The sequence below is a fragment of the Myotis myotis genome, unplaced genomic scaffold (genome assembly GCF_014108235.1).
Source record: "Myotis myotis isolate mMyoMyo1 unplaced genomic scaffold, mMyoMyo1.p scaffold_m19_p_18, whole genome shotgun sequence".
Lineage (NCBI taxonomy): Eukaryota > Metazoa > Chordata > Mammalia > Chiroptera > Vespertilionidae > Myotis > Myotis myotis.
The window spans coordinates 31,886,436-31,909,273 of NW_023416322.1; the positions used below are offsets into that span (position 1 = coordinate 31,886,436).

General features: G+C 38.2%; 1 protein-coding gene across 1 annotated transcript in view; it reads right to left on the reverse strand.

The window, feature by feature from the left end:
• Window positions 1–22,838, reverse strand: part of SPAG17 (sperm associated antigen 17) — a 140,518-nt gene that overhangs the window by 74,513 nt on the left and 43,167 nt on the right. Inside the window, exons 4-13 of the mRNA XM_036343930.1 lie at window positions 21,444–21,575; window positions 13,110–13,296; window positions 11,596–11,790; window positions 9,484–9,665; window positions 6,132–6,293; window positions 4,925–5,000; window positions 4,374–4,486; window positions 2,510–2,647; window positions 2,308–2,421; window positions 1,560–1,710 (exon numbers count right to left, since the gene is read on the reverse strand). Coding sequence (XP_036199823.1) covers window positions 1,560–1,710; window positions 2,308–2,421; window positions 2,510–2,647; window positions 4,374–4,486; window positions 4,925–5,000; window positions 6,132–6,293; window positions 9,484–9,665; window positions 11,596–11,790; window positions 13,110–13,296; window positions 21,444–21,575 — 1,450 coding nt within the window. The remainder of the gene's footprint in view (window positions 1–1,559; window positions 1,711–2,307; window positions 2,422–2,509; window positions 2,648–4,373; window positions 4,487–4,924; window positions 5,001–6,131; window positions 6,294–9,483; window positions 9,666–11,595; window positions 11,791–13,109; window positions 13,297–21,443; window positions 21,576–22,838) is intronic.

The following is a 22,838-nucleotide window of genomic DNA, read 5'->3' on the forward strand; positions in this document are numbered from 1 at the left end:
AGGATGCTCTTACGGTACAGGGGGGCAACCAGTGGCGGGGCGGGGGGTAGGGGGGACATCCACCAGAATAACAAGGGAGTCACACCATATGGGTGTTGATCCGACTAATATGGGCTCCGCAATTCTACAACAAACATCAAAGGCACCTAATAATAAGAAAGCTACATAATCAAGATATAATTTATCAAGATAATGCTCCCCAATTACTTCATAGCTTAATAAATATTAGGTGTTTAGATTAATTCACATGGACTTTCCAGGGTACCACATTGGTAGAATATGCTTAAAACTTATTCTTTTAAAGCAAAAGCACCCTCTGCTATTGTAATTTTAAACAAAAAATTACTCACTTGTGTCTAATATATGCTATTATATTCAGTAGAATTTCCTCTTCATGAGGACAAAAAAGGCCTCTTTCCACCCACTTTAACTGGTGCTATCGATTCCATAACCGCACTTCAAAAGTTATCAGCTTTCAATGGGATCTATTCATTTGCATATTTACTCTTTTACACTAAGTGCATCTATCCATTCACTCACTCACTCACTCATTCATTTTTATTTTCTATGCATTAGGCTTTCTGATAGGGGCCTGAGACTCAGAAAAAAATTGGTTCTTGCATTTTAGAAGTCCAAGGTAGAGGGGTGAGAGGTAGGTATTAACAACTAATCATATAAATCAATATAAAAATAATTAATAATTTGCTTAGAGTTAGAAAAGAAATGAGAAGAATCTGCCCATGCTTTAGTGTAAAAAAAAAAAGATGTTTATGTAATTTCTTATTCCTTCTTATAAATAGGAATGTATCTTTATACAGCCTCAGGTGGAAATAGAATTTGTTTTAGAGAATGATTGTCTATAACATAAAATTCCAGCGAACTCTGTAATGAGAAGCTGATTTTAGATAGTCTTTAAAATTGAGGTTGTTTTTTTTTTTTTAGAAAGAGAAGAGGGGAGGAGAGAGAGAAACATGGATCTGCTGCTTCTTGCATGCCACCTACAGGAGATCGAACCCATAACCAGGACTCGAACCAACAAACTTTTGGTGCACAACCAACTGAGTCATACCATCCAGGGCAGATTTCAGATATTCTTAATGACCCCTCTTTCCCACCATTCTTTAAGAGCATAAAATGGCCTTTCCTGTTGGGAGAGGAGGTTCAGTGGATCAATACACCCTCAGCATGACCCCGACAGGAGGCTCTCTCCTCCATCTTTCTAACTACAATAGGGATTCCCACATCATCTCCAATGATGTCAATGAGGAGATATGACATAGGGGGTGGGGAGAAAGAGAAAATAAAAAATAGACTATTCTTGTTATGGAAACACAGTAGAGCCAAAACCCAGTGCAGCAAATTGAAGAAGGTTAAGCATTGTAGCTATCATAGTATTGCTAACAACATTATTCAGGATAAGAAAATTGTAGTCAATCAAAATACCCACCCTCAGCCTCTGAAAGGTCTTTCAACAATCAAAATACTTTAGGGTGTAATCTAAAGAGGCACACAAGACCATAAGTGAATAAGTTTAAGCTAAGATAGAGCAGTATACTCACCATTTGTACAAAAGTGCATGAGCTCATGGATTGTAGCTAGACGTTTTGTGCTATTCCATGGTGGGGGCAGAGGGAACTCAAGAAATTCCCATAGTGGCAACTTGGACTGCATCTCTTGCTCAATTTGAATTGGGTCAAAATTCTTTTGATCCTGATGAAAAAGAGCAGCACAACAGAAGACATTAAAGCAGCTGCCAAGTGACTCATGCATATGGAGGAGGCAAAACATAATACCTTCCCTCTCATTATTTGGGAACAGGGGAAATCACTGGTAACTGGGGAAGACAAACTATTGGTATTTTGCTGAGGGTTACAAAAGCTAGTTCTCACTTTGCCAGAGGTTCCTGGTACATAGAAATGACAGATTCTTCATTCACAGTGACAAACTGCCAAAGTCTCATATGTACTTCTCTCTCCCTTCTGAGAGTCTTTTCTGGCCTCTACTAGTTTTTCATATTAGCAGATATTTAAAGCAAATAACTATAAAGTTTTAATGCAAATTTGGTGTAGCCATAATCAATGTGATGATTAATCGGACCACTATAATTAGGCAAGCTTTCTTTGCTGACATAATTTCCCCCTTATCCATTTCCGTTTTCTGAGCTCTCACTTTGCAAACAGGTATTTATTTTGTGTATTATGTGTAATTGGCATTGGCAAGGCTATCAGATTAAGATTTCTTTAACTGAGTAATTACAAATGGGCTTTCCTGAGGCAGTCATCCTCAGGGTAGGTGGGTTATTAGTACCTTCAGTGCATACTTCTTGTGGGCGTGCACATCGTGGTAATTCAGCAGCAAAGGGCCTCTGGGCACTGCTTTGCTTTCACTTTCTTCTTGAGGAAAATATATCTTATGGAGATTCTATTCAAATGGAAATAATACTGATTTAAAGAAAGGATTTACACTTTTTCAAAGCATGTAAGCACTTGGCTCTCTCAGGCCATCTGACCTTTTTCTCACTCTCGGTGAGGCAGAGAGAGGGCAGGATGGACACAATGTGAGCTGCGATTCTGTGATCCAGCCCATCGGCTCTGGGCGGCAGCTCCACCAGACTGGGTGGGATGAGGTCTTTTTCCGTTGCCACAACCTGTTATGATAAAGAATTGGGAGGAATTGGTTTAATGGTCAGCTCTTTATGATATTCATGTGTTTCTATTGCTCTTAGTAAAAACCAGGCAGTTTCCACAAATAAAATACAGTGCTTAGACAAAGTGGCAGTATAATTACCACTAAAAAAATATATAACTTTAATATATGTGTTAGAATAGATAACAAAATACAAATGGTAAACAAGAAAATTTTCTATGATAAAAATCAAAATAACAGTATAATTTTTTTCTTAATGATTTATTCTTTCTCTTCAAGCAAAAGAGTAATAAATATGTATTGAGTGCCTTCAGATTTAATAAATATTTATTGAGTGCCAACCAAATGCCTAGCACTATATGGTCCACCTTCATGTACATTATCTCATTTAAGCCTCACAATAATGCTCTGGGTGGACTAGATATTATTTTCCATTACAGAGAAAGAAGCCAGGGGGGACTGAAGTTAGGTGACTGGCTCAGGCCCGAGGCTACTGACTTGGAGGAACTGGGGTTCAGGTCAAGTCCTCATTCTTTCTTTCAGATAGAAAAGTTACAGATGGATGGTGAGGTCAGTAAAGATCAAGAGTCTCCTGCATAAGGAGAAAGTGAGGTCTTAAAAGATTGCATGCCTACTTTTCTACTCAGATGGACTGGTTTTAAGTAGTAAGCAGTTTCTGCCACTTACTATTTGAACAAGTTACTTAACCTTTTCATGCCTCAGTTTTCTTATCTGTAAAGTAAGAAATAAAAATAGTTCCTGTTTCATAGGGTTGTTTGAAGGATTAAATAAGTTAATAAAAAACTCTTCTCAAATACATATTAAAAATTCACCAGTGACCATGTACACCAAATCACTCAAAAAGTCCAGATAATTAAAAAATATTTTAAACATGCATATCATGTTTACTAACCATAACAAATAGTGTCCAAAAAAAGGAAAAATCTTTAGAATTGAAAACATCAGGATGTAGCCAAAGAAATACTCAGATGGAAACGTGTAGACTTGTGTGAAGTAAAAGAGAGTAAAAATAAATAGAATAAGCTTTCAATTAAAATGAAATACAAAATAAACCCAAAGAAAGCAGAAGGACATAATTACGATAAGTGAAAAAAAAAAAAAAAGTAAAAAGGAGTTGATCAATGAAACCAAATGCTGGTTCTTTGAAAAGATAAATACAAATAGATATATCATTATCAATAAAAGAGAGGGCACAAATAAATAAGATCAGTGATAGAAAAGGAATATAACCAGATATGAAGGAAATTTAAAAATGCATATAAGTGAATAAAGAACTTTGTATGATATGCAAAACACAAATAAGATTGACATATTTCTAAAAAAAATATGAATGTCTGAAGTTGGCCTCGGAAATAGAAAACTCTGATTAAATCTACAAGTATAAAAGAAATGTTAAAGATAGCTAAAGACCATTAAACACCTTATCCACCTATCCAACTCCTTTTTCTCTTTCATTAAAATGACAAAAGACATAGATAGTTTTAAGGACAGGTTTACTAAACTTGAAGGAATGTTATAGAAACAATTCCAGAGCATAGCAAAAGAAAGGGGATTGAAGATCAAAGCAAACTTTAGTTTTATCTAAAATGTTCTAATCTTTGTACAGGAAAATGCATTCAGGTATTATGTATGTAATTTTAAAATCATTTTTAAAAAATGGAAGCAAGGAGAGAGGCAATGACTGAACAGGTCGGTTATTCACCTACCTGTTCCAGCATACAGTGCAGTATCAGGGGCACAGAAATGAATTCTTCTGGAATTGGATTCAGCAAATCATTGTAATATCTCATGTCTACTTCCGTTGTGATGACAGAAGCCACTGTAAAATAGACAAAATGTCATTGCTCAATCGAGATGCATTCTCCAGGTCTTCCAGTAAAATCTCATCCACCGATTCAGACTATGACCCTGCACTATCAGGCAGAGGATCTGCAGGGGAAGGGATAACTAAAAGCAGTATAGTGGACAGTCACTATTCCAAAGCCCCATCTCATGGCCAAGAGCAGTGGTTCTCAACCTTTCTAATGCCGCGACCCTTTAATACAGTTCCTCATGTTGTGGTGACCCTCAATTTCATTGTTACAAATTGAACATAATTAAAGCATAGTGATTTAATCACAAAAACAATATGTAATTATATATGTGTTTTCCAGTGGTCTTAGGCGACCCCTGTGAAAGGGTTGTTCGACCTCCAAAGGGGTTGCGACCCACAGGTTGAGAACCGCTGGCCTAGAGCCTCCAACAACAGGTCTCATACGTGCTGATGGTAGAGCTTGTAATTCTTCATTTTGTGCTTTCTTCTTCCCAAGGGTTGGGGCAACAGGTTGTGGAGCCTAAAAGAAGAAGAATTATAAAGAAACAACTGAGATGTCCAGCTGGGAGAAGCTTTCGTCAAATGCGGATCTGATGGGATCTGACAGGATTCTGAGATTGTATGATTATGTTCCCACCACAAAATCATTTGCTGATATTAGGCTCAAACAAAAGGAAGAAGTTAGTGGGTACAGACACTTTCCCATTTTTCCTAACAGAGTTCACTAGCCAGGAATGTGATGGGGAGAAGGGGCACTGAGAGTCAAAAAGCTTTTCCTCCCTGGGTGACTCCGAATCATGCCATTCTCCCTCAGAATCCTTCGATGGTCCCCATCACCTTTAGGAGGAAACTCAGACTCTTTAACTCAGCACCAATGGGCATCCTGGCTTCTATCCAGCTTTAGTTCATGCTATTGTTCGCCACTGTGCCCATATGGCCTGAGGGCACTGACCTACACTGTGGTCTTGGTTTGTGCCATAATAATTCTTTTCTTTGACCTCCATGTCTTCATACACCTCTGCCCCTTTCTTGAGGAGGCCAGTCTGTCCCTTTCCCTTATCCGGCTTTGCCTTAGGCAACTTCTACTCAGCCTTCACCACATCACTGACCCGCCTGGTAAGGTTTTCCTGCCTCCTCTCTCTTTCCTACTCCTCCAGACCAGGGTAGGTGCCATGTTTTACAGCTTCTCCTTCTGAGCTGACTGTGCTGAAACTGCTCTTGACTTGACTGCTGTCCTCTTTAAAAGTTAACCTCCACAGGAGGACAGGGGAGGAGTCTTGCTTATTGTTGCACTGTCAGACCTTGCCCAGCATTAGCACATTATAGGCGCTAAGCAGATATCATCATTAACTGACTGCCAGCTCTCCTTGTTCCAGACCACTTACTGCACAATGGGCTGGGAATGGTGGGGCACCTCTCCATGTGGCAGGGAGCTGGGGAGCTTGTAAAGCCCCCACCACATAGGTACCCTTTCAGACTGTCCCTGAGGGGTCTTCCCTTGTTCCTATCCTCACCTATTAAATCCCAACAGGCAGTATGACCTTGCTACAAGTATTTATATGATGTTTTCTTCATATGTTTTATAAAAGTGAAAATTAAGTTGTTCAGTTAATCATTCCATTCATGAAAAGACATTTGAGCACGTGCCTACCTCAGAAGTTAGCATGGCTTCTAAGATAGGTTTCTCACTAACCACGTGTGGGACCTTAATCAGCTGCATGCTCTCCAAATAGTGCTGATGCTGCCTTTTCCAGTCCAGGGTGTCGTACATCAAACAGGCAATGCTCTCAAAAATGCTCGTGCCCAATTCCAGCTATAGGTGACAGAATTGGTGAAAATCAGTTACTTATTTCATATTGTTGGAATCAGATGTATGGTGTGTATCTACCTTAACAGTTAAACCTATCACTTAAAAATGTTTTTTTTCTCTTTCAGTTACAGTTTACATTCAATATTATTTTGTACTAGTTTCAGGTGTATAGTATAGTGGTTAGACAATCATATACTTTATAAAGCGTTCTCCCCTATATTTCCAGTACCCACCTGACACTGTACATAGTGATACAATACTGTTGACTACATTCCCTTTGCAGCACATCCCATGACTGTTTTGTGACTACCAATTTACATTTCTCAACCCCTTCACCTTTTCCACCCTGACCTCAGCCCCCACCCCTCTGGTAATCATCAGTCTGTTCTCTGTATCTATGAGTCTGTTTCTGTTTGGTTTATTTACTTATTTATTTATATTGTTCTTTATTTTCCACATATAAGTGAAATCATATGGTATTTGTCTTTCTCTGACTGACTTACATCACTTAACATAATGCCCTCTAGGTCTATTCATGCTGTTGCAAATGGTAAGATTTCATTCTTTTTTTATGGCTGAGTAGCATTTCATTATGTAAATGTAATACTCATCTATTGATGGGCACTTGGGCTGTTTCCAGATCTTGGCTGTTGTGAATAATGCTGCAATGAACACAAGGGTGCATACATTCTTTCAAATTAGTGTTTTGGTTTTCTTCAGATATATACCCAGAAGTGCAATTGCTGGGCCGTAAAGCAGTTCCATTTTTAATTTTTGGAGGACCTTCCACACTGTTTTCCACATTGGCTGCACCAATCTGCATTCCCACCAACAGTTCATAAGGGTTCCCTTTTCTCTATACCTTCTCCAGCACTTATTTGTTGATTTATGATGACAGCCATTCTGACAGGTGTGAGGTGATATCTCATTGTCAAACCTATCACTTTTTATAGGAAAGCACTTCCCCAACCACTGAATCCCAGCCATGGCACCTGAGTCTTCCTTTGTTGAACTGTTCTTGTTCACTTCCTTTTGGAGGGCCTTATGGCTACCTAATATTGTTAAGAGCTGAATTAATGCTTGAACTGAGTGAAAAGCACCCTATTCATTCGTTTCAGCAGTGTGGCTTATTTTCTCGGTACCTCAGTTTCTAAAACAGCACATCAGATAGGTAATTTCTACTTCCTCAGCTCATGATCAGCTGCGCATGGTTTCTTGCTGGGCTATGCAAGAGGCACATAGGAAGCATTGCACAGCTTTGACATCATCCGTGCAAGTACACTGCAGTGTGTGCAGTCAATATTTCTTCCTTTCCTCCCTGCCTCCCCTTTTCTTTCACCTGTGCTGCCTTAAGGGAAAAAAACAACAACTAAGAAATCCTGATAGACCACCGCTCCTCTAATACCCACAGATTTTATGACCTGGCAGGTCAGTTATAAATCAGTTGCTTCTATCACCTGGGCTTTTATTTCCAGAAGTAGAAAGGCACTGCTATCACTTGGTCTGTCTGCTTGAAAGCAAGGGAGGATTCAATAGGCTCATCCTATGTCTGAGCTAAAGAGGTAAGGTAGGGTGAGATAGCTTCTTGTGGGGCCCGTGACCACAGTCTGGCAGGATTAAGAGCAGTGTCTAGCTCGGCCCATCTTCACAGCACACCTGTCAGTCTGGTCTTCAGGTGTCTACTCTCATTCTGTGCATTCTTCAGGTAAGCTTCAGCCTGGTATTTACCCAAAGCCTGGCATCAAAAAATGTTTTTGTTTGTTTGTATTTTAAAGAAATATAGTAAAAGTTCTCCTCAGTGACCCCTTAGTCTAACTAGTTAATTTATTTTTAAATCAAACAGCAAATCATATGCTAAAAGCCAGAAAATTATTTCAGCAACCAAGGTCTTAACTTGAGATGTTACAGATGTCTTACACGAGCAAGTTAGCACTTCTTGATGGGCATTTATTTGATGTAAAGCTTTCATTACCTTGGTTGAGCAGAAATACAGCCTGCCTGTTTGCAGCCAAAGGTACTAATGCTTTCCTTCCTCCACAGAGGAAGAAGGCTCTTTGTCTGACTCCTGCCTTGGATATGAGGCCATTAGCAACTTAAAGACATAGCTGAGAGTGTGACACCATGTATCTATACCATGTATCTAGTCTACTTCTACTAGAAGTAACTGTGTTTCTTCTTAAAAAAATTAAATTAAATTAATTTTTAGAGAGAGGCGGGGAGAGAGAGAGAAAGAGAGAGAGATCAATTTGTTGTCCCACTTATTTCTGCATTCATTGGTTGATTCTTATATGTGCCCTGATCAAAGATTGAACCCATAACTTTGACATAACCAATTTTGCCTAGAACAAGCTCTGTCTTCAGCTACAGCTTTTCTACATTCAGCTTCATTTTCCAAGTCTAGGACAAAGCAAATATATATTCTTACTATTAGCAAGTTAGACCTAAGTGTTCTGTTTCTACACAGTGACAGCTAATGCCTTTTGTTGGCAGTCTTTATAACTCAAATTGATCTACCATTGCTACTTATTCAAGTCCTGTCCATCCTTGGAGGTTCAAATCTGGGCCTCCCTCCTCGGTGTTATCACATACTTCATTCACCAAGTGCACACCCATCTCAAGAAAAAAGAATCAGGGACTCTCCTAACGAGAAATGTTCATGCTCCAACCCATGGCCATGGACACCTACCCGTTGGCTCAGAAACTGTTCTAGGCTGTGATCCCGCTCTCCTCAGGTTTTTTGGTGTTTTGTTTTGTTTTTTTCTTGGCAGCTATCCAAGACCCTAACCAGAGACACTCATCTACCGCCCTCATCTTGCTTTGCCCAGCTCCCTTTAGAGCACTCACTTCATGTGGTCCCTCCCAAGTATGTGCTTTCAGTTCAGCTGAAATACATCACACTGCAGGATTGAGCCCCCCATCTTGGTGTATTGAGACAGTGCCCTAACCAACTGAGCTTACTCGGCCAAGGCTCTTCATCTACCTCTTATTCTTTGTCACTAATTCATACACTGAAAGCTATAGATTCAGTCTATAACCATTACTGGGCTTTCAATGCTCTCATTGTCTTGAAGATAAAGGACAAAACCTTACCTATAGTCTATGATCAATAAATATCTGTGGAAGGAAGGAATGGGTAAATGGAACCACAGTGTCCATGTGCACAGCACTCACTCTATTTATTGCGGGTACTCACCATCATCTGGCTGTCCGACCAGTCGGAAGGAAAGTCATCCGCCTTGACTGTGTATTTAAATCGAGCAACATCAAAGAGATTTGTTTCAGGCTTCTCATTATTCAGGATCGGTTCCAAGTACTTCCAGAAAATGTCAAGTTCTTTTATGGTATTCTCTTTCTTCAATTTTTCAGCTTCTATAGCTAATAATAGCAACATGTTTATACTACAAAATGAGAGTGTTGAATTTCTTCCCACTATAAGTGGACATGGCACGTCATATGCAATGCAAGATGTCTTATACAGTTCCAGAAAATGCAAAAAAATAAATGCAATTTTGAGAAGACTTTGGAACTGGACTATATGATTATAAAATCAGAGGATTTTACTTCTGAAATTGGTGTTAAATATGAGCTTGTCCCATCCCATTCATCTTACAGTTGAGGCCCTGAAGATTATGATATGGTTACATATTTTGGAGGTAATATGTTCAATATTTTTATCACTTCACATTGCATTTGTATAGGAGCAGTTTTACTGCTCAACGACTTTCTGACCAAGTTAGTGTTTATTTGCTGCATAACTTGTTATAAATGCAAATAATTTGGTTCTTCTTTCCCAAATGGCTAAAAACAAACTGGCTCACCAATTTATACCTCACTTAACTCTTGGTCATATTAACATAAATACTGGCTTCTCTGGGCATTTGTGTTCTGACTATAAAATAATGATAGTTTTCCATATAGTTACGCTTGAAAACTTAAAATACTTATGTTTATTATATCTATAGCTAAAATAGGCTCTACTACCAATATCTCATTAGTCTACTTAAATATTATTTTTCTATTATTTATTTTTATAAATTAAATAATTTGTATAGAGAGACTATGCAGCATTCCTCCCCTCCCCCCTACACACACACACACACACACACACACACTCCTACACACACACACATACACACACACCACCACCACCACTGGCTCCAATAATGAATTATTTAATGTTACAAATATCTTTGAAATAGAAGTATCTAGGTTTGAATCTCTACTCTTACTTAATAACTGCCTCTAGGCAGAGTCCTTATTAGGAAAATGGAAATGAAGCACATTTCTGAAAACTATATGAATCACTGCATGTATCAAATAAATGCTAGCTATTATCATCATCAGTGGCAGCAATTTCTTACTTGGAACAGGAATTTTAAAAATGTAGTGTTATAGAAAAGGGGATGTAGCTGCATAAGTTACAAAACACCATGCAAATGGTATTATTAATAAATAACAATAAAAGTAACAGTAGATGGCAGAATGAGCTTGGACTTCTGGGTCACATGGGCTTATATACCAAATCCCAGTTCTATCGTCTAATGGATGCAGCAGCATTTTGTTCCTTCCCACAGTGGTGGTCAGGCACAAAGCCCTTAGTCAGCGGTTCTCAACCTGTGGGTTGCGATCCCTTTGGCAGTCGAATGACCTTTTCACAGGGGTTGCCTAAGACCATCCTGCATATTAGATATTTACATTACGATTCATAACAGTAGCAACGAAAATAATTTTATGGTTGGGTCACAATATGAGGAACTGTATTTAAAGGGCCAGAAGGTTGAGAACCACTGCCTTAGATGAAGAGCTCCAGGCTCTAATGACTGAATGGTAGTGTGGTGGGGGCTTCATCCCATAACTCACTACTTTAAGGCCCAGAAGATAAGGTGCCCTTTCTGCGTAATCACAATAAGCCAGGAGCAAAGCACAGCAAGCATCCCCTTGGGCCACTTGGTGACTGTGGCTTCTGGAAGAATGGATTCTCTACAGCAGATCTACCCACCCTATGGTCTAGGTAAAAGTTATAGATCAAATGTGCCAGAGAAATGTAGTTGGATAACCAAGTCTTTTGACCTGCCATCTATGTTCTCTGTGGCTATGTAACGATATAAACACAGAAGATGATTTTAATTTGCAAAATTTACAACACCTGGCTAGCGCAAGCAGAATAAACATTGAATCCAAGTCTTGAAAGGATTTCAGAACGTATGTATGGTATGACTATGTTTTGGACAGAAACGTGCATTTGTACTTTAAGGACAGCGGGGAATATTGAAGGACCCAGTACATTGTGGAGCAGGCTGCATACCTTCTGGCTGAAGAACCACTTCCTGCTGCTGGCTAACTGCTGCCAGGTGTGCCTGCAGAGGTTCGTAATTCTCCGAAGATATTTTTATCACGCTGCTTATGGGAACGCCGAGTTCAGTCATGATCGCTAATAGCTGAGGATTGTTGAAGCCCACAACTATAATGTAATGTTGGGCACCATCATCTGGCTCGTCATCTGTCCACAATACCAGAAAGAAAAGGAGGTGTCACTTTAAAAGAACAGGTTGCACTCAGCCAGTTCCATGGCTGTGTACATTATGTATGCGTTTACAATCCCCTGGCTTGCCAAAATCAGTCCAGCTGGCTGGAATGCAGTCCTAACTGGTTCTCATTACTGCCCTTCCAGTAAGAAGGCTGAAGCCATTTTACAAAATATTAAATCACTTTTGCAAATGAGACATAGGCGTAATAGGACGACAAACATACACAGGGCCTGTGGTCATGGAAAATGTGTGCTTAGGATTTTGTTTAAAAAAAAACAACAAAGTTTAGGCTGTGATTTTTTTTTTGTTTCTAATCTCTTTTGAGAAACATCTGGATTTACTCCTGAATTACGAGTAGCTGCAGCTTTGTGGTATTTTATAAGGAGAGGTGTTTACAGGAGAGGGAAATATTGAATATGGACATGCCCCCTACCAAAGTATTCCGGGTATTTATGTCAATAGGTGTGAATGCTGAGTGTGGGTTAGGCAGCAGCTATTGAGAGAGGATGGTAACTGAAAACGTTATATCCCACAATATCCCACTAAGATCAATTTTAAAATAGTGCAATAGGCGCACACACTTTTAATTCTCAGGTAATGATTTTTATTCTATCACTAAATAAATCAGCATTAATATTGCCCATGGAATCCATAATGTCAGTGCTTCTAAACCTACTTAAAGCATTTTGAGCAGAGATAGACATGGGGTGAGGGATGGGAAGGCCTGCCATCTCATTTACATGCTATGCAAATAATAACAGGTAGCTCCATTTGGACTCATGGGAAGGTGGCAATGAAGTGCTCATAGCTATCTAATTGAAATCATTTCTATACCAACAATCTAAAAAGGAAGAAACTTCAAGTTTCTCTAAGACACACTGATAGTTGGAGAAGTTGAAGCCAGGAAGCTCTGAGTCCCACATTAACTGGTCTAATTTTTTTACCACTGTATTTCACTCATGACAATAACCACTTTTTACTTTGCTTTATAATTATGTCTGCCTTTTAAAAAACGTTCCCAAGAAGATAGTAAGCTCCCCTGTGCCCAACAGCTCGCTCATTATTTCATCCTTTATGTGTATTATGTAAATGTGCCCATAGCAAGACAGGTGCTAAATAAATATTTGCTGAAAATATAAATGAATTGCAAATAGAACTATTTTTCTACGAGGGGGTGATGGGTAGTATGTGATTTATGGTTTTATAAACAGTGAAAAGGCCGGGGAATTGCTCTCAGTAGGTGATAAGGCAAGAAGTGAAAGGCAACCAACAGGAGGAGCAGCTTACTGACCGATGTAAACTTTGACCCCATCTTCCTCTCCCCTCCGCTTTAACTGGGTGTTCTTTTTCACTGTTGTGCTCGCCTCAGGCTGGTCCTTCCCCTTTCCTTTGGCAGCTTTGGCATCTGCGGCCTTCTTTTCCTTGGGAGTTTTCGCTTTCCCTTCCTCCTTTTCTAACTTAAATCTGTCTTCTGTGGCCTGAAAAGAGAGAACATTTTTTCTTCCAAATCATACAGTGAGCAAGCAATGGTTTTTCTACTGTCAGATGGACTCAGCTTATTTCAGTTAATCACTGTCTACTCATCTATTCAATCTTCAGGCCAGGATGGTGGAGATCTGGCTGAGCCTAAGTGGTGACGAGGCACATCTATGCACGAAGAGCGGAGGGGTGGGTGCTAGGAGACTGCATCAATATTTACCACCCTCCTTCACAAAAGTCTTTTTAAAATATCTATAAATGTTGATTCACTTCTTTAAATAACTTTTTTAAATTATAAAAAATATCATTCCTGAAAATTTGGGAAAGATATACAGAATTTACAAAAATCACCATAATTCCATCATCCAGAGAAAATGAGTGGAAGATGAAATTTAATGCATTCTTTAAATTATGTTTATGCACCATTTTTATATAATCATTACTGTTTTCTCTATACAATTCAGTGTTCTGTGTTTTCCATTAACAATGATGCATCTTCAGTTGGCAGGATTTCACTCTGCAAAGAATTTCCCAGGTAGAGCAGTTATATCTGCACTGCACGGTAGCATCTGGACTGTTCTGTTGTGAGAAGGCCCGGTGCAGACACTGTATGGTAGAAGCAGAAGCAAAGGGAGGCACCTTGTCTTCCCAGGAGCCAGGTCCAGGCAGAGAAGCCCTTGAGAGATTTCGGAGCATGTTCTTTGCCCTAGCCAGTCCCTTTTTCTCCCCCAGGGCTCACTCCAGTGGCGGTCTTCCTACTTGTGTTCCTTACTCTTCTCGCCCCCGATACTTGAGAACTGAACCAGGACAGTCCCCTTGACCCTCGGGTTCTGGACAACGATCGACTGTTAACCTCTAGAATTCTACTTTGGTCCAAAGGTAAAGCATCCTTTTATTACCAAGCTCCGAGCACACAAAGGTCACATCCCATCGCCTCTCCTTTTCCTCAGCTCTCTCTCATTCTGAATAAGCCCCTCCAGGACATATGAGCTTATGCTTTGCAATTTGGGGGCAGGTTAGGGCAAAGTGAGCCTGAATAGCGGAGTATTCAGAAAGTTGGCCCCTCCTAAATCATATGCTACTATTTGTTTACCCTTCTTCTTTGACCCTCTTCACTACTGGCTAACATAGCATGCATACTCCTATTTATTCTATGGTGATCTGCTCACAACTTGAAGAACTCAGAGGCAAACTCTTGCCAATTCAAGACAAAAATATCAGAGGGTGTATCCAAAAGGACCCTCTTTCCACCATGTTTAGGGAACACATGTTTCTCAGCATATGAAGGGAGACTCAAGTTCATTACAAAGTACGTTTTATTTAAAATGTGACGTGTACAAAAAGCATCTGGGTGCCTCCTACTGTGAGAAGGCCTTGGATAGGCACAGGGATTTCTTACCCAGTTAAGCTACATAGCAGATGGTGAGTTCTTGTCTTAGCAACAACCAAAAATAGTATGAACATTTGATGTACTCAGTTGAGTATCAAGTGACACCTATTTAAAAATTCTTAATCTTGTTAGTCTCACTTTTTAAAGGGAAAAATACAAATTCTCCCTGTCTGAAACATGGCAGCGTAGTTATTTGATACTTCAAATATTTTAGGTTGTATTTTATTCTAAATGACTCCTTGATGTATTTGTTCTGTTATTCCTCACAATGAATGGAAGGTAAAAGTCAGTGGAACTATTGGTAAATCACTCAACTTCATCTTATTATTTTGGTTAATAGTGCTTCTTAATATTTGTATATAAATAGTGTGTGTGTGTGTCTTATATGTTCTATCATAAGATTCCCACCAAATATTATTAAGGACGTAGGTAAAGACCATACTCATGGAGGTTATGTGACTAAGCCATTCCATCATTATGTGGCTTATGAGAAACTGGCTCTGTGTCCTGAATGCTACTCTGATTCTCTGTCAAGATATCACTCTACTTCATAAACAATCTATTCTACTAGTCACAGGTGAGAGGACAAGAGATGGACTGAAAGAAATGTATGGTGTCAAATAAGTTTGAAAGACAGACTAAACAGACTTATTTTCCTGAAACTGCCCATTTGTAATAAGCTAATGTGCTATGAAATCTCCAAAACTTAACACAGTAATTTCCAAGTTCATTTGACCAGAGAACTATTTTTTTAAAAAATGGAGAACAGAGTCTAAATGGATCTAGAACCTGTTTTGGAATCACAAGGTTATGGGGACATTTAGGGGCTCAATTAATCAATTTCTATAAACCTATTCTAAGGAAATTATTTTAAAAAATCAAGAATTCTATACTATAAAGTTGTTCATCAAAACATTGTTTTTTTGAAAAAATATGGAAATAATTGAAATGCTCAACAATAGAGGAATGATTAAGAAAATTATGGCAGTCCATAGAATATTATACAAGCAGTAAATTAATACATATGAATGCTGTGTGGTAAGGAGTAAAAAATATATTAATTTTTAAAAAGCTGAATAATTTCTTTTTACTATGATTGCAGCTATATAAAGAAACTAATCCACAGAAAGGACAAAAGACTATACCAAGTTGTTGATTGGTTATGGCATTATGAACATTTCTTTTTTCCATTTCTCTATTTTACATTTATTCTTTGCCCTCTGCTCTCCTCCTCACTTTCCTGACAAACAGAAAATATAATGGATGGATGGGACTGAGTTAGGAGCCTGCAGTAGTGGTGGTGAGGTGGTGGGTCTGATGTCTAATGTCTGTCTCCTGTAGGACTCTATGAGATTCAGAGGCTTTAGCAACAAGATCAGCCAATGTTATTATCCCTCAGCAATTTTCAACCTTTTTCATCTCATGGCACACATAAAATAATTACCAAAATTCTGTGGCACACCAAAAATACATTTTTTTCCAATATGACCAAAAAATTATTTTGATTCATTCACACCAGACAGCTATTATCATGTTGGCTGTTGTCATTATTTTATGTGACAATCTGAGTGACAATCTAAGGGAAAAGAGGTCAGTGCCCCTGACTAAGCAGTTAGGTATTGCATGTTTTAAACATTCTTGTGGCACACCAGTTGAACATCACTGTTTTACCTCAATATCCAGAAGGGTAGAGAGAAGGGGCAAGAATGTTTAGAATAATTCAGGAAGTCTAGTTCTAAGAGATTCCCACAGAGACCAGGTCATTTCTGGGTGGGGACAGGACTGGAAATAAAGTCAGGATTCCCTTGGAATTGGTGGTCAGTTAGCTCAGTGGTCTTTATCTTTGCTGAGCTTAGTTACTTTCCATGACCTGTCTCTGCACTTAACCTTGGGATGCTGTATGCATGCGATTAGTGCAACCAGCTGGCTGTTGGCAGATCACTGAATAGAGCCTTTGCTGTCACAGGGAAATATCTCTGGCAGCCACTCTACTGGTTTTGCGCCAAGACAGCCACTCTGCATTAATATCAAGACACACTGGGGAGGGGTATGTAGAGTGGTAAGAGCATGGTCTTTAGAGTTTGACAGTTTTGGATTTGAATTCCAGCTCCACCTCTGAGCAACTATTCAGCCTTGGGAAAGTTACCTAACTTTTCACACCCTCAGTTTCCCCATCTGTCAACTGGGAATACTACTCTGTACTTCATAAAGTCGTTTAAGAAATTAAATTATATAGCTTGTGTGAAGAGCTTAGTATAGTGCCGAACAGTCAATAATGGTAGCTAACTATTATTAGCTGCTGTAATTGTAGCTATTTGTATTTTTAAATGCTGCTCAATTTTAAATATGTGTTTCTGCACATTTTTCATGAAGTCTATAAAATGTTTTTTATTAATTAAAGGATCCCAATTTGCAAAGCACTTTTATTTTACAGAATTGCCAGCCAGTGAGTCATTTGTCATGAGTTGTTGGATTTTGCAGCTTTTTAGATCCCAGTTTTGATGGTAGTATCCCCATTTCAATAACCAGCCTTAAAGAATTCCACCGAGCCAGTGAGGCAAGTTACGCCTTCCCTAAATCCGCAGGGTCCCTCTAAACCAAGTTCCTGCTCTTCCTCTGTTTGATTTCTTGAAATAGTTTCTGAATATTTTAACCACAACTAAATCAAAACTAACCAGCCTATAATTTCCTGGTATGTCCCTATGGTCTTTCTTTTAAAGCAAACACACACACACACACACACACACACACAATGGCATTACATTGGCTGGTTTCCAGTGCTTCAGGGTTTCAGCTGGAGCAAGCTGGAAAATGTGTGTGAAAGTGACCCATTTCTCTGTCGCTGTTATGAGCAGGCTCGGGCTGTCTGAGGCTTTATCGTCACATCTTATCAAATCCACATGCTTTTAATCTTGAGTTGTCTTAAGAAAAGTTTACCAACACTCTGTCTCCATAGTTCTTTCATGTATATATATTTTCTCTTCATCCTAGTACATCGGGAAATAAGGCAACTTGTACTAAGTATATAAGCCAGAAAGAACTGTTCTGCTTTTATATAAAAAGATGCTAAAAATATCCAAGAAAATATGGACTAGTTATTTGAATACACAAATTAAAAGCACAACTAGAATATATTTGCTTTTTTTCCAAAACTCTATTCAAATATTCTGAACTTGACTCAACTCCAAGGCACAGAAAACTAGATTTAGTTTGACTAATTAAATTGTTAATTTTTTGTATTATAGCCATTTTTCATGTATTTTTTGACGATTAAATATTTTCTATTGGTTAAATTCTTAATATAGTTTGAATCACAATGAAGTATTTTAGCTTTAAATAAATGTTTATAATTAATATATAACAGAAAAGTTAGAATTAAAAAGAAGTAAAATTGTTAATGATGCTATCATATTCAGATAATGGCTAAATGAAAACAGGTTTCAGAATGGAAACCAAGTAATTTATTTTAAAATTATAAAGAACATTATGAAAATATATATATTCCCTCTACAATGTTTTCTAAATATTTATTTCAATAAATGTGTGTTAATTAACAACAGGTTGATAAGAACTAAAAATGCAGAATAAATGCTGAGATAATGATATGATGGGAAAATTTATTTCTAAGCAAAACATACTTATTCACATTTTAAGATACAATAAAATATAGTTTGAGATTAATTGTAAAAGAGTCATATTCAGAAGTTCTGAAATGCTAAAATATATTTAAAGAAATACAGTATATATATTTCCTTCATGGTATTCATAGAGAAGTAATCAATAAGTTTATTTCTAAATAGATAAAGTTTTCAAATATGTTCAACTTATTTGCAGTTAGAGGCAAGGATTGCCTCCCAGAAATTCATGTGCTAAAGGCTTCAAAAACTGTTCTTCTACTTCTAAGAACTATCTTCTCTTCTATTATTTTTTTATACTACGCATTAGCCAGCAAACTTCCTTCATGGTCAAAGCCAATGAGATGTTAAGCAGAGCCCAGACTAAAGTGTTATAAATTATTAAAATTAGTGGAATCTAAAAAATTAGTTTTTACTGTACCTGGCAATTGAAACTATATTATTTACCATTTACTTTTAAGAAAAGATTTAATAAAACAGGATCAAATATATAGTGATACATTATATTTGTTTCTTTGGGGGAAAAGAACAGGATCTGAATTATATTAAATTTTGTCCACAGCTTTCCCCTAATATTTTCTATAATTATTGTTCTGGAGATATTTTAAACCTTCATTTAAAAATTTTTCAGAAAATGTACAGATGTAAGAAATATAATTAGCATTTGAAAGAAAACATCTACATAGATTTCACATTGAAGTTAAAAACCTGAAGAGACACACACTCCTCTGTAGGAATTTCAGAATCTTACCCTGGGTTTAGGAAAGAGAAGAAAATTGGGTAAAGCCCTCTTTTCTGTTTTTCAATTTCTAATCCACAGCATGGTGTCAGTTTTACATACTTTATATTTATTTTGCTTTCTGCCAAACTCCCTGGCTGACAAACATTAACCTCAATTGTCCCGACTGACCTCTTGGGCAGTATTGCTGAAATGAATGTAGATTATATCATCCCTCAAAAAAACCCTTAATCTTGCCTTTACCAAGAGTAAAGGAAAGTATTCCATTCCAATCAGGTTTCATCACTTACTCATATGGTTGCAACACGAGGATTTGGGGCTGGTATTTTGGGAACCCGATCTAATGAAGACATCAAATCAGATTGTGTAATTGTTGGCTCTTAATTGCTCAGAGTTCTCTTAAGCATCTATTACTTATATATAATATGTAAATAAATCTAAAATTCAAGCCCCAAGTTCCTTACTACTCTTGAATTTTCAACAAATAAAGATTATCTCCATATCTTCAGAATTTCATAACTATATTATTATAGTTCACGTTTCAAAGAAATGCTGAGCAAAATAACAGTTCAGAAATATTTTTATATCATTGCTCCTGGCTAGCTTTAAAAACATTTCTTGAGTTTTCAGGATATTCCATTTATTGTTACTTCAAACCTGTTAACTTAAGTCTAAAATCTATTCCTATTAAAAACAATTACTAGCTTAAAATAGGTGGCAAACAAGTAAGTACACTGACACTCTTTAGTCTGTTAGATCTATTTGTAGGTGCTATGAAAAAGCACAAAGCAAACAGAAGGTGCAGGAATGTTCCAGGACTCACAGTCTATTTTTTCTAATTCAGATTCCCATGTGACACTGGAATTTAAAAAGGCAAGATGTTTCTATAGTTTCAAATTTTCCAATTTTTCTTCTGCCAAGTCCAAACGTCTCTGAGTATTTAAGGTATAAGTCTCCTGTACGTGATGGAAAATGCTTCAATAGGTGGAAAACTAGACCAGCGCCTGTGCTCATATGAGTAGAAATTTCCTGAGGACAATATGTGCCATGTTAATAAGATGCTATATGAGAAATCTCTTTGAAAAACATAAAGCCCAACATTACAAATATACGGTGGCATTATTATTTTGTTCTACAATTATCCTGTCAAGAGACCAATTCAAGTAGGAGACCTGGATTTGAGGGTCTTGCCAAGGTGAAGAAGGTATTATTGGCACATGGTCACTTTGTCTTCTTACATGAATTGATTTTACCTCTTCCTTTTAGGGACATAAAAGGACAACGAATATGTAAATCCATTTCAAACATACACACAGGCACATGTTATATATGTACATACAGGAGCATATGACCTTCCCAAAATATTTCAGCATGATTTAAAAAATAAGAAAAACATCTCTTATTTTGAGTAATGATAATAGCAAATGGATTTGAACCTGGCATCACTTTATTAAAAGTATTTTAAAATATTTTTCAGATGAAAAGATGAATCTTTGGAAAACACACAAATTGACTTCCAAAGGCTAATTAAATGAAAAGTCTACATGTGAAGAAATAATCAGACGTATAATATGGAAGCAGAAGTGATGGATTGCTGCTGAAATATTCAGATTATTATGAAGGTACAGATGTAGCCAATTATTTAATAGATACTCCTGTTGAGTATCATGTGGTAAATTTTAGATAGGACCCCGATTTCGCTGGTTTTTCAGTTTTTTAAATTTACTTCTGACTCTCTGTCTCTTTTTGGTCCCCCTCTTTGTCACTAGATATAAATAGAGTGCCATACAAATGACTTCAGGCACAGGCCCTGGATACTGTCATATTTCTACATAAGGGAACTTATTTTTAATGGGTTTGCCTTTGAGGAAATATAATTTCTCTGATAGAGCCTTGTGTAGCCTTTTCTCTAAGAAGCTGAGATAAACAGCTAAATGTGCTAGGTGACAATGGTCGGCTTGTGAAGAGAGGACACGTGGCCCTAGCTGGTTTTGCTCAGTGGACAGAGCATCAGCCCATAGACTGAAGGGTCCAGGGTTTGGTTCTAGTCAAGGGCACGTATCTCAGTTGCAAGGTCGATCCTTGTCCTAGTCAGGGCACAGGCGGGAGGCAACCAACAATGAAATTTCTCTCTCGCTGTCTCTCCCCCTCCCTTCAACTCTCTCTAAAAATCAATGGGAAAACATCTTCGGGTGAATATTAATGGAAAGGAGAGAGAGAGAGAGAGAGAGAGAGAGAGAGAGAGAGAGAGAGAGAGAGAGAGAGAGAGAGAGAGAGAGAGAGAGAGAGAGAGAGAAAGAGAAAGAAAGAAACACCCTGAGGAAACCTGGCCCATTTCACTCGCTGTTTGCTGTCTTTAGAAAACCCACCAGGGTACAGTACCTTCTTTTCATTTTCCCGTCGCTGTTGGTCCTTAAGTTTAATCTGGAGAAGTTGAAATTTCAAGAGTTTCCCTATCAGTGGTAAGGTTAGTTTCTCTCCATTGCCCATAATGAGTTTTGCTGCTACTAACACCTGTGAAGAAACACAATTATTAGAAAAGGTGGCATTTCATAGCCTATGGCATAAGCTGTCAGTGATGAAAAGATGAAATGGTATTTTGGTGTTGTAATATTTGCCTTACTGCAAAGGTGCCTCATTGCTGGCCAAAAAAATTAGGGGAAAAATGCATCAATGCCATAGAGAGGGGCATTTATCCTCCAACTAAATTGGTTTGTCTGAAAATTAATTTCTTTTCCCAACAGGGCAGGGGGAGCTTCCCCCAATAGAGCTAGACTCAAACTCTCCAAAATCGGCAGAGGAAAGGTAGGCAGGGCTCGTAACAGGGTACCAGGTAGGTCAGGTTCACGCTACAGAAAGTCTGTTGTCTGGCATAGCAAACAGTCCGAACCGTCAAACTCTGACTTATTAGTATGTTATAAATTAAACAGGGTTTTATAATAATGGGGATGGCTACGTGAGCAGTCATTTATTTTTGAGTGACCAAATTGGAATGAAAGATAAAAGATGACTGACAGAGGCGCCATGCGAATGTTGCGTCCCTCCCCCCTTGCAATTTAATGTTGATCCTGTTGGTATGCAGCCTAATTGGGGTGAAATAAGGTTATTGAGTTTTCTTTGGGTGACGACAGCACTAGGAACATACAGCTGTATTGTCCAGATGTGTGGCACTGACAGCCTGTTTTATGACTCCACATTTTACAGCTTGTTTCCCCTAAATGTCACACAACTCCCTAACATCTGGGCCCTTTTCCTTGGAGCCCTATAACCACTTTATTTACTGCAAAAAAATAAAATCACATAAAATAAACCATAAAAAAGTTGTTACGTGTTTCTCTTTACTTGTGTTGTCTCCCTAATAAAGCTCACCTTCAGCGGAAGCACTGTCACAAAAGTTAGTCTAGTCAAAGTATTTGTTTGACTTTTGTTTTTAAGCAAAAATCAGACTTATTTATAACCCCAGGATGAATTAGGTGTTACTAAAATGTTCTGACATGTTGCTTTTCTCCCCCCTTGGAGCAATTACTCCTCTGGGCGCATATGGTGTCAATTTCAGACCCTCTGTCCCAGACAATGACGGCGCACACTGCAACTCATCGGGCTGCGTCCTGTCTGAGGTTCCTACCAGCTCTTGGTCAGGGCTTTCCTGGCCAATCCGGTGCCTTACGACTTTCCGCTTTGCCAAGGGAAACAGCTGAAAGAAAGGGAGATGGCTATTTTGCTTCTAACGGCAAAGGCTCTGTGGATTATCTTAGGCCAAAATGTAACTGGACCTCT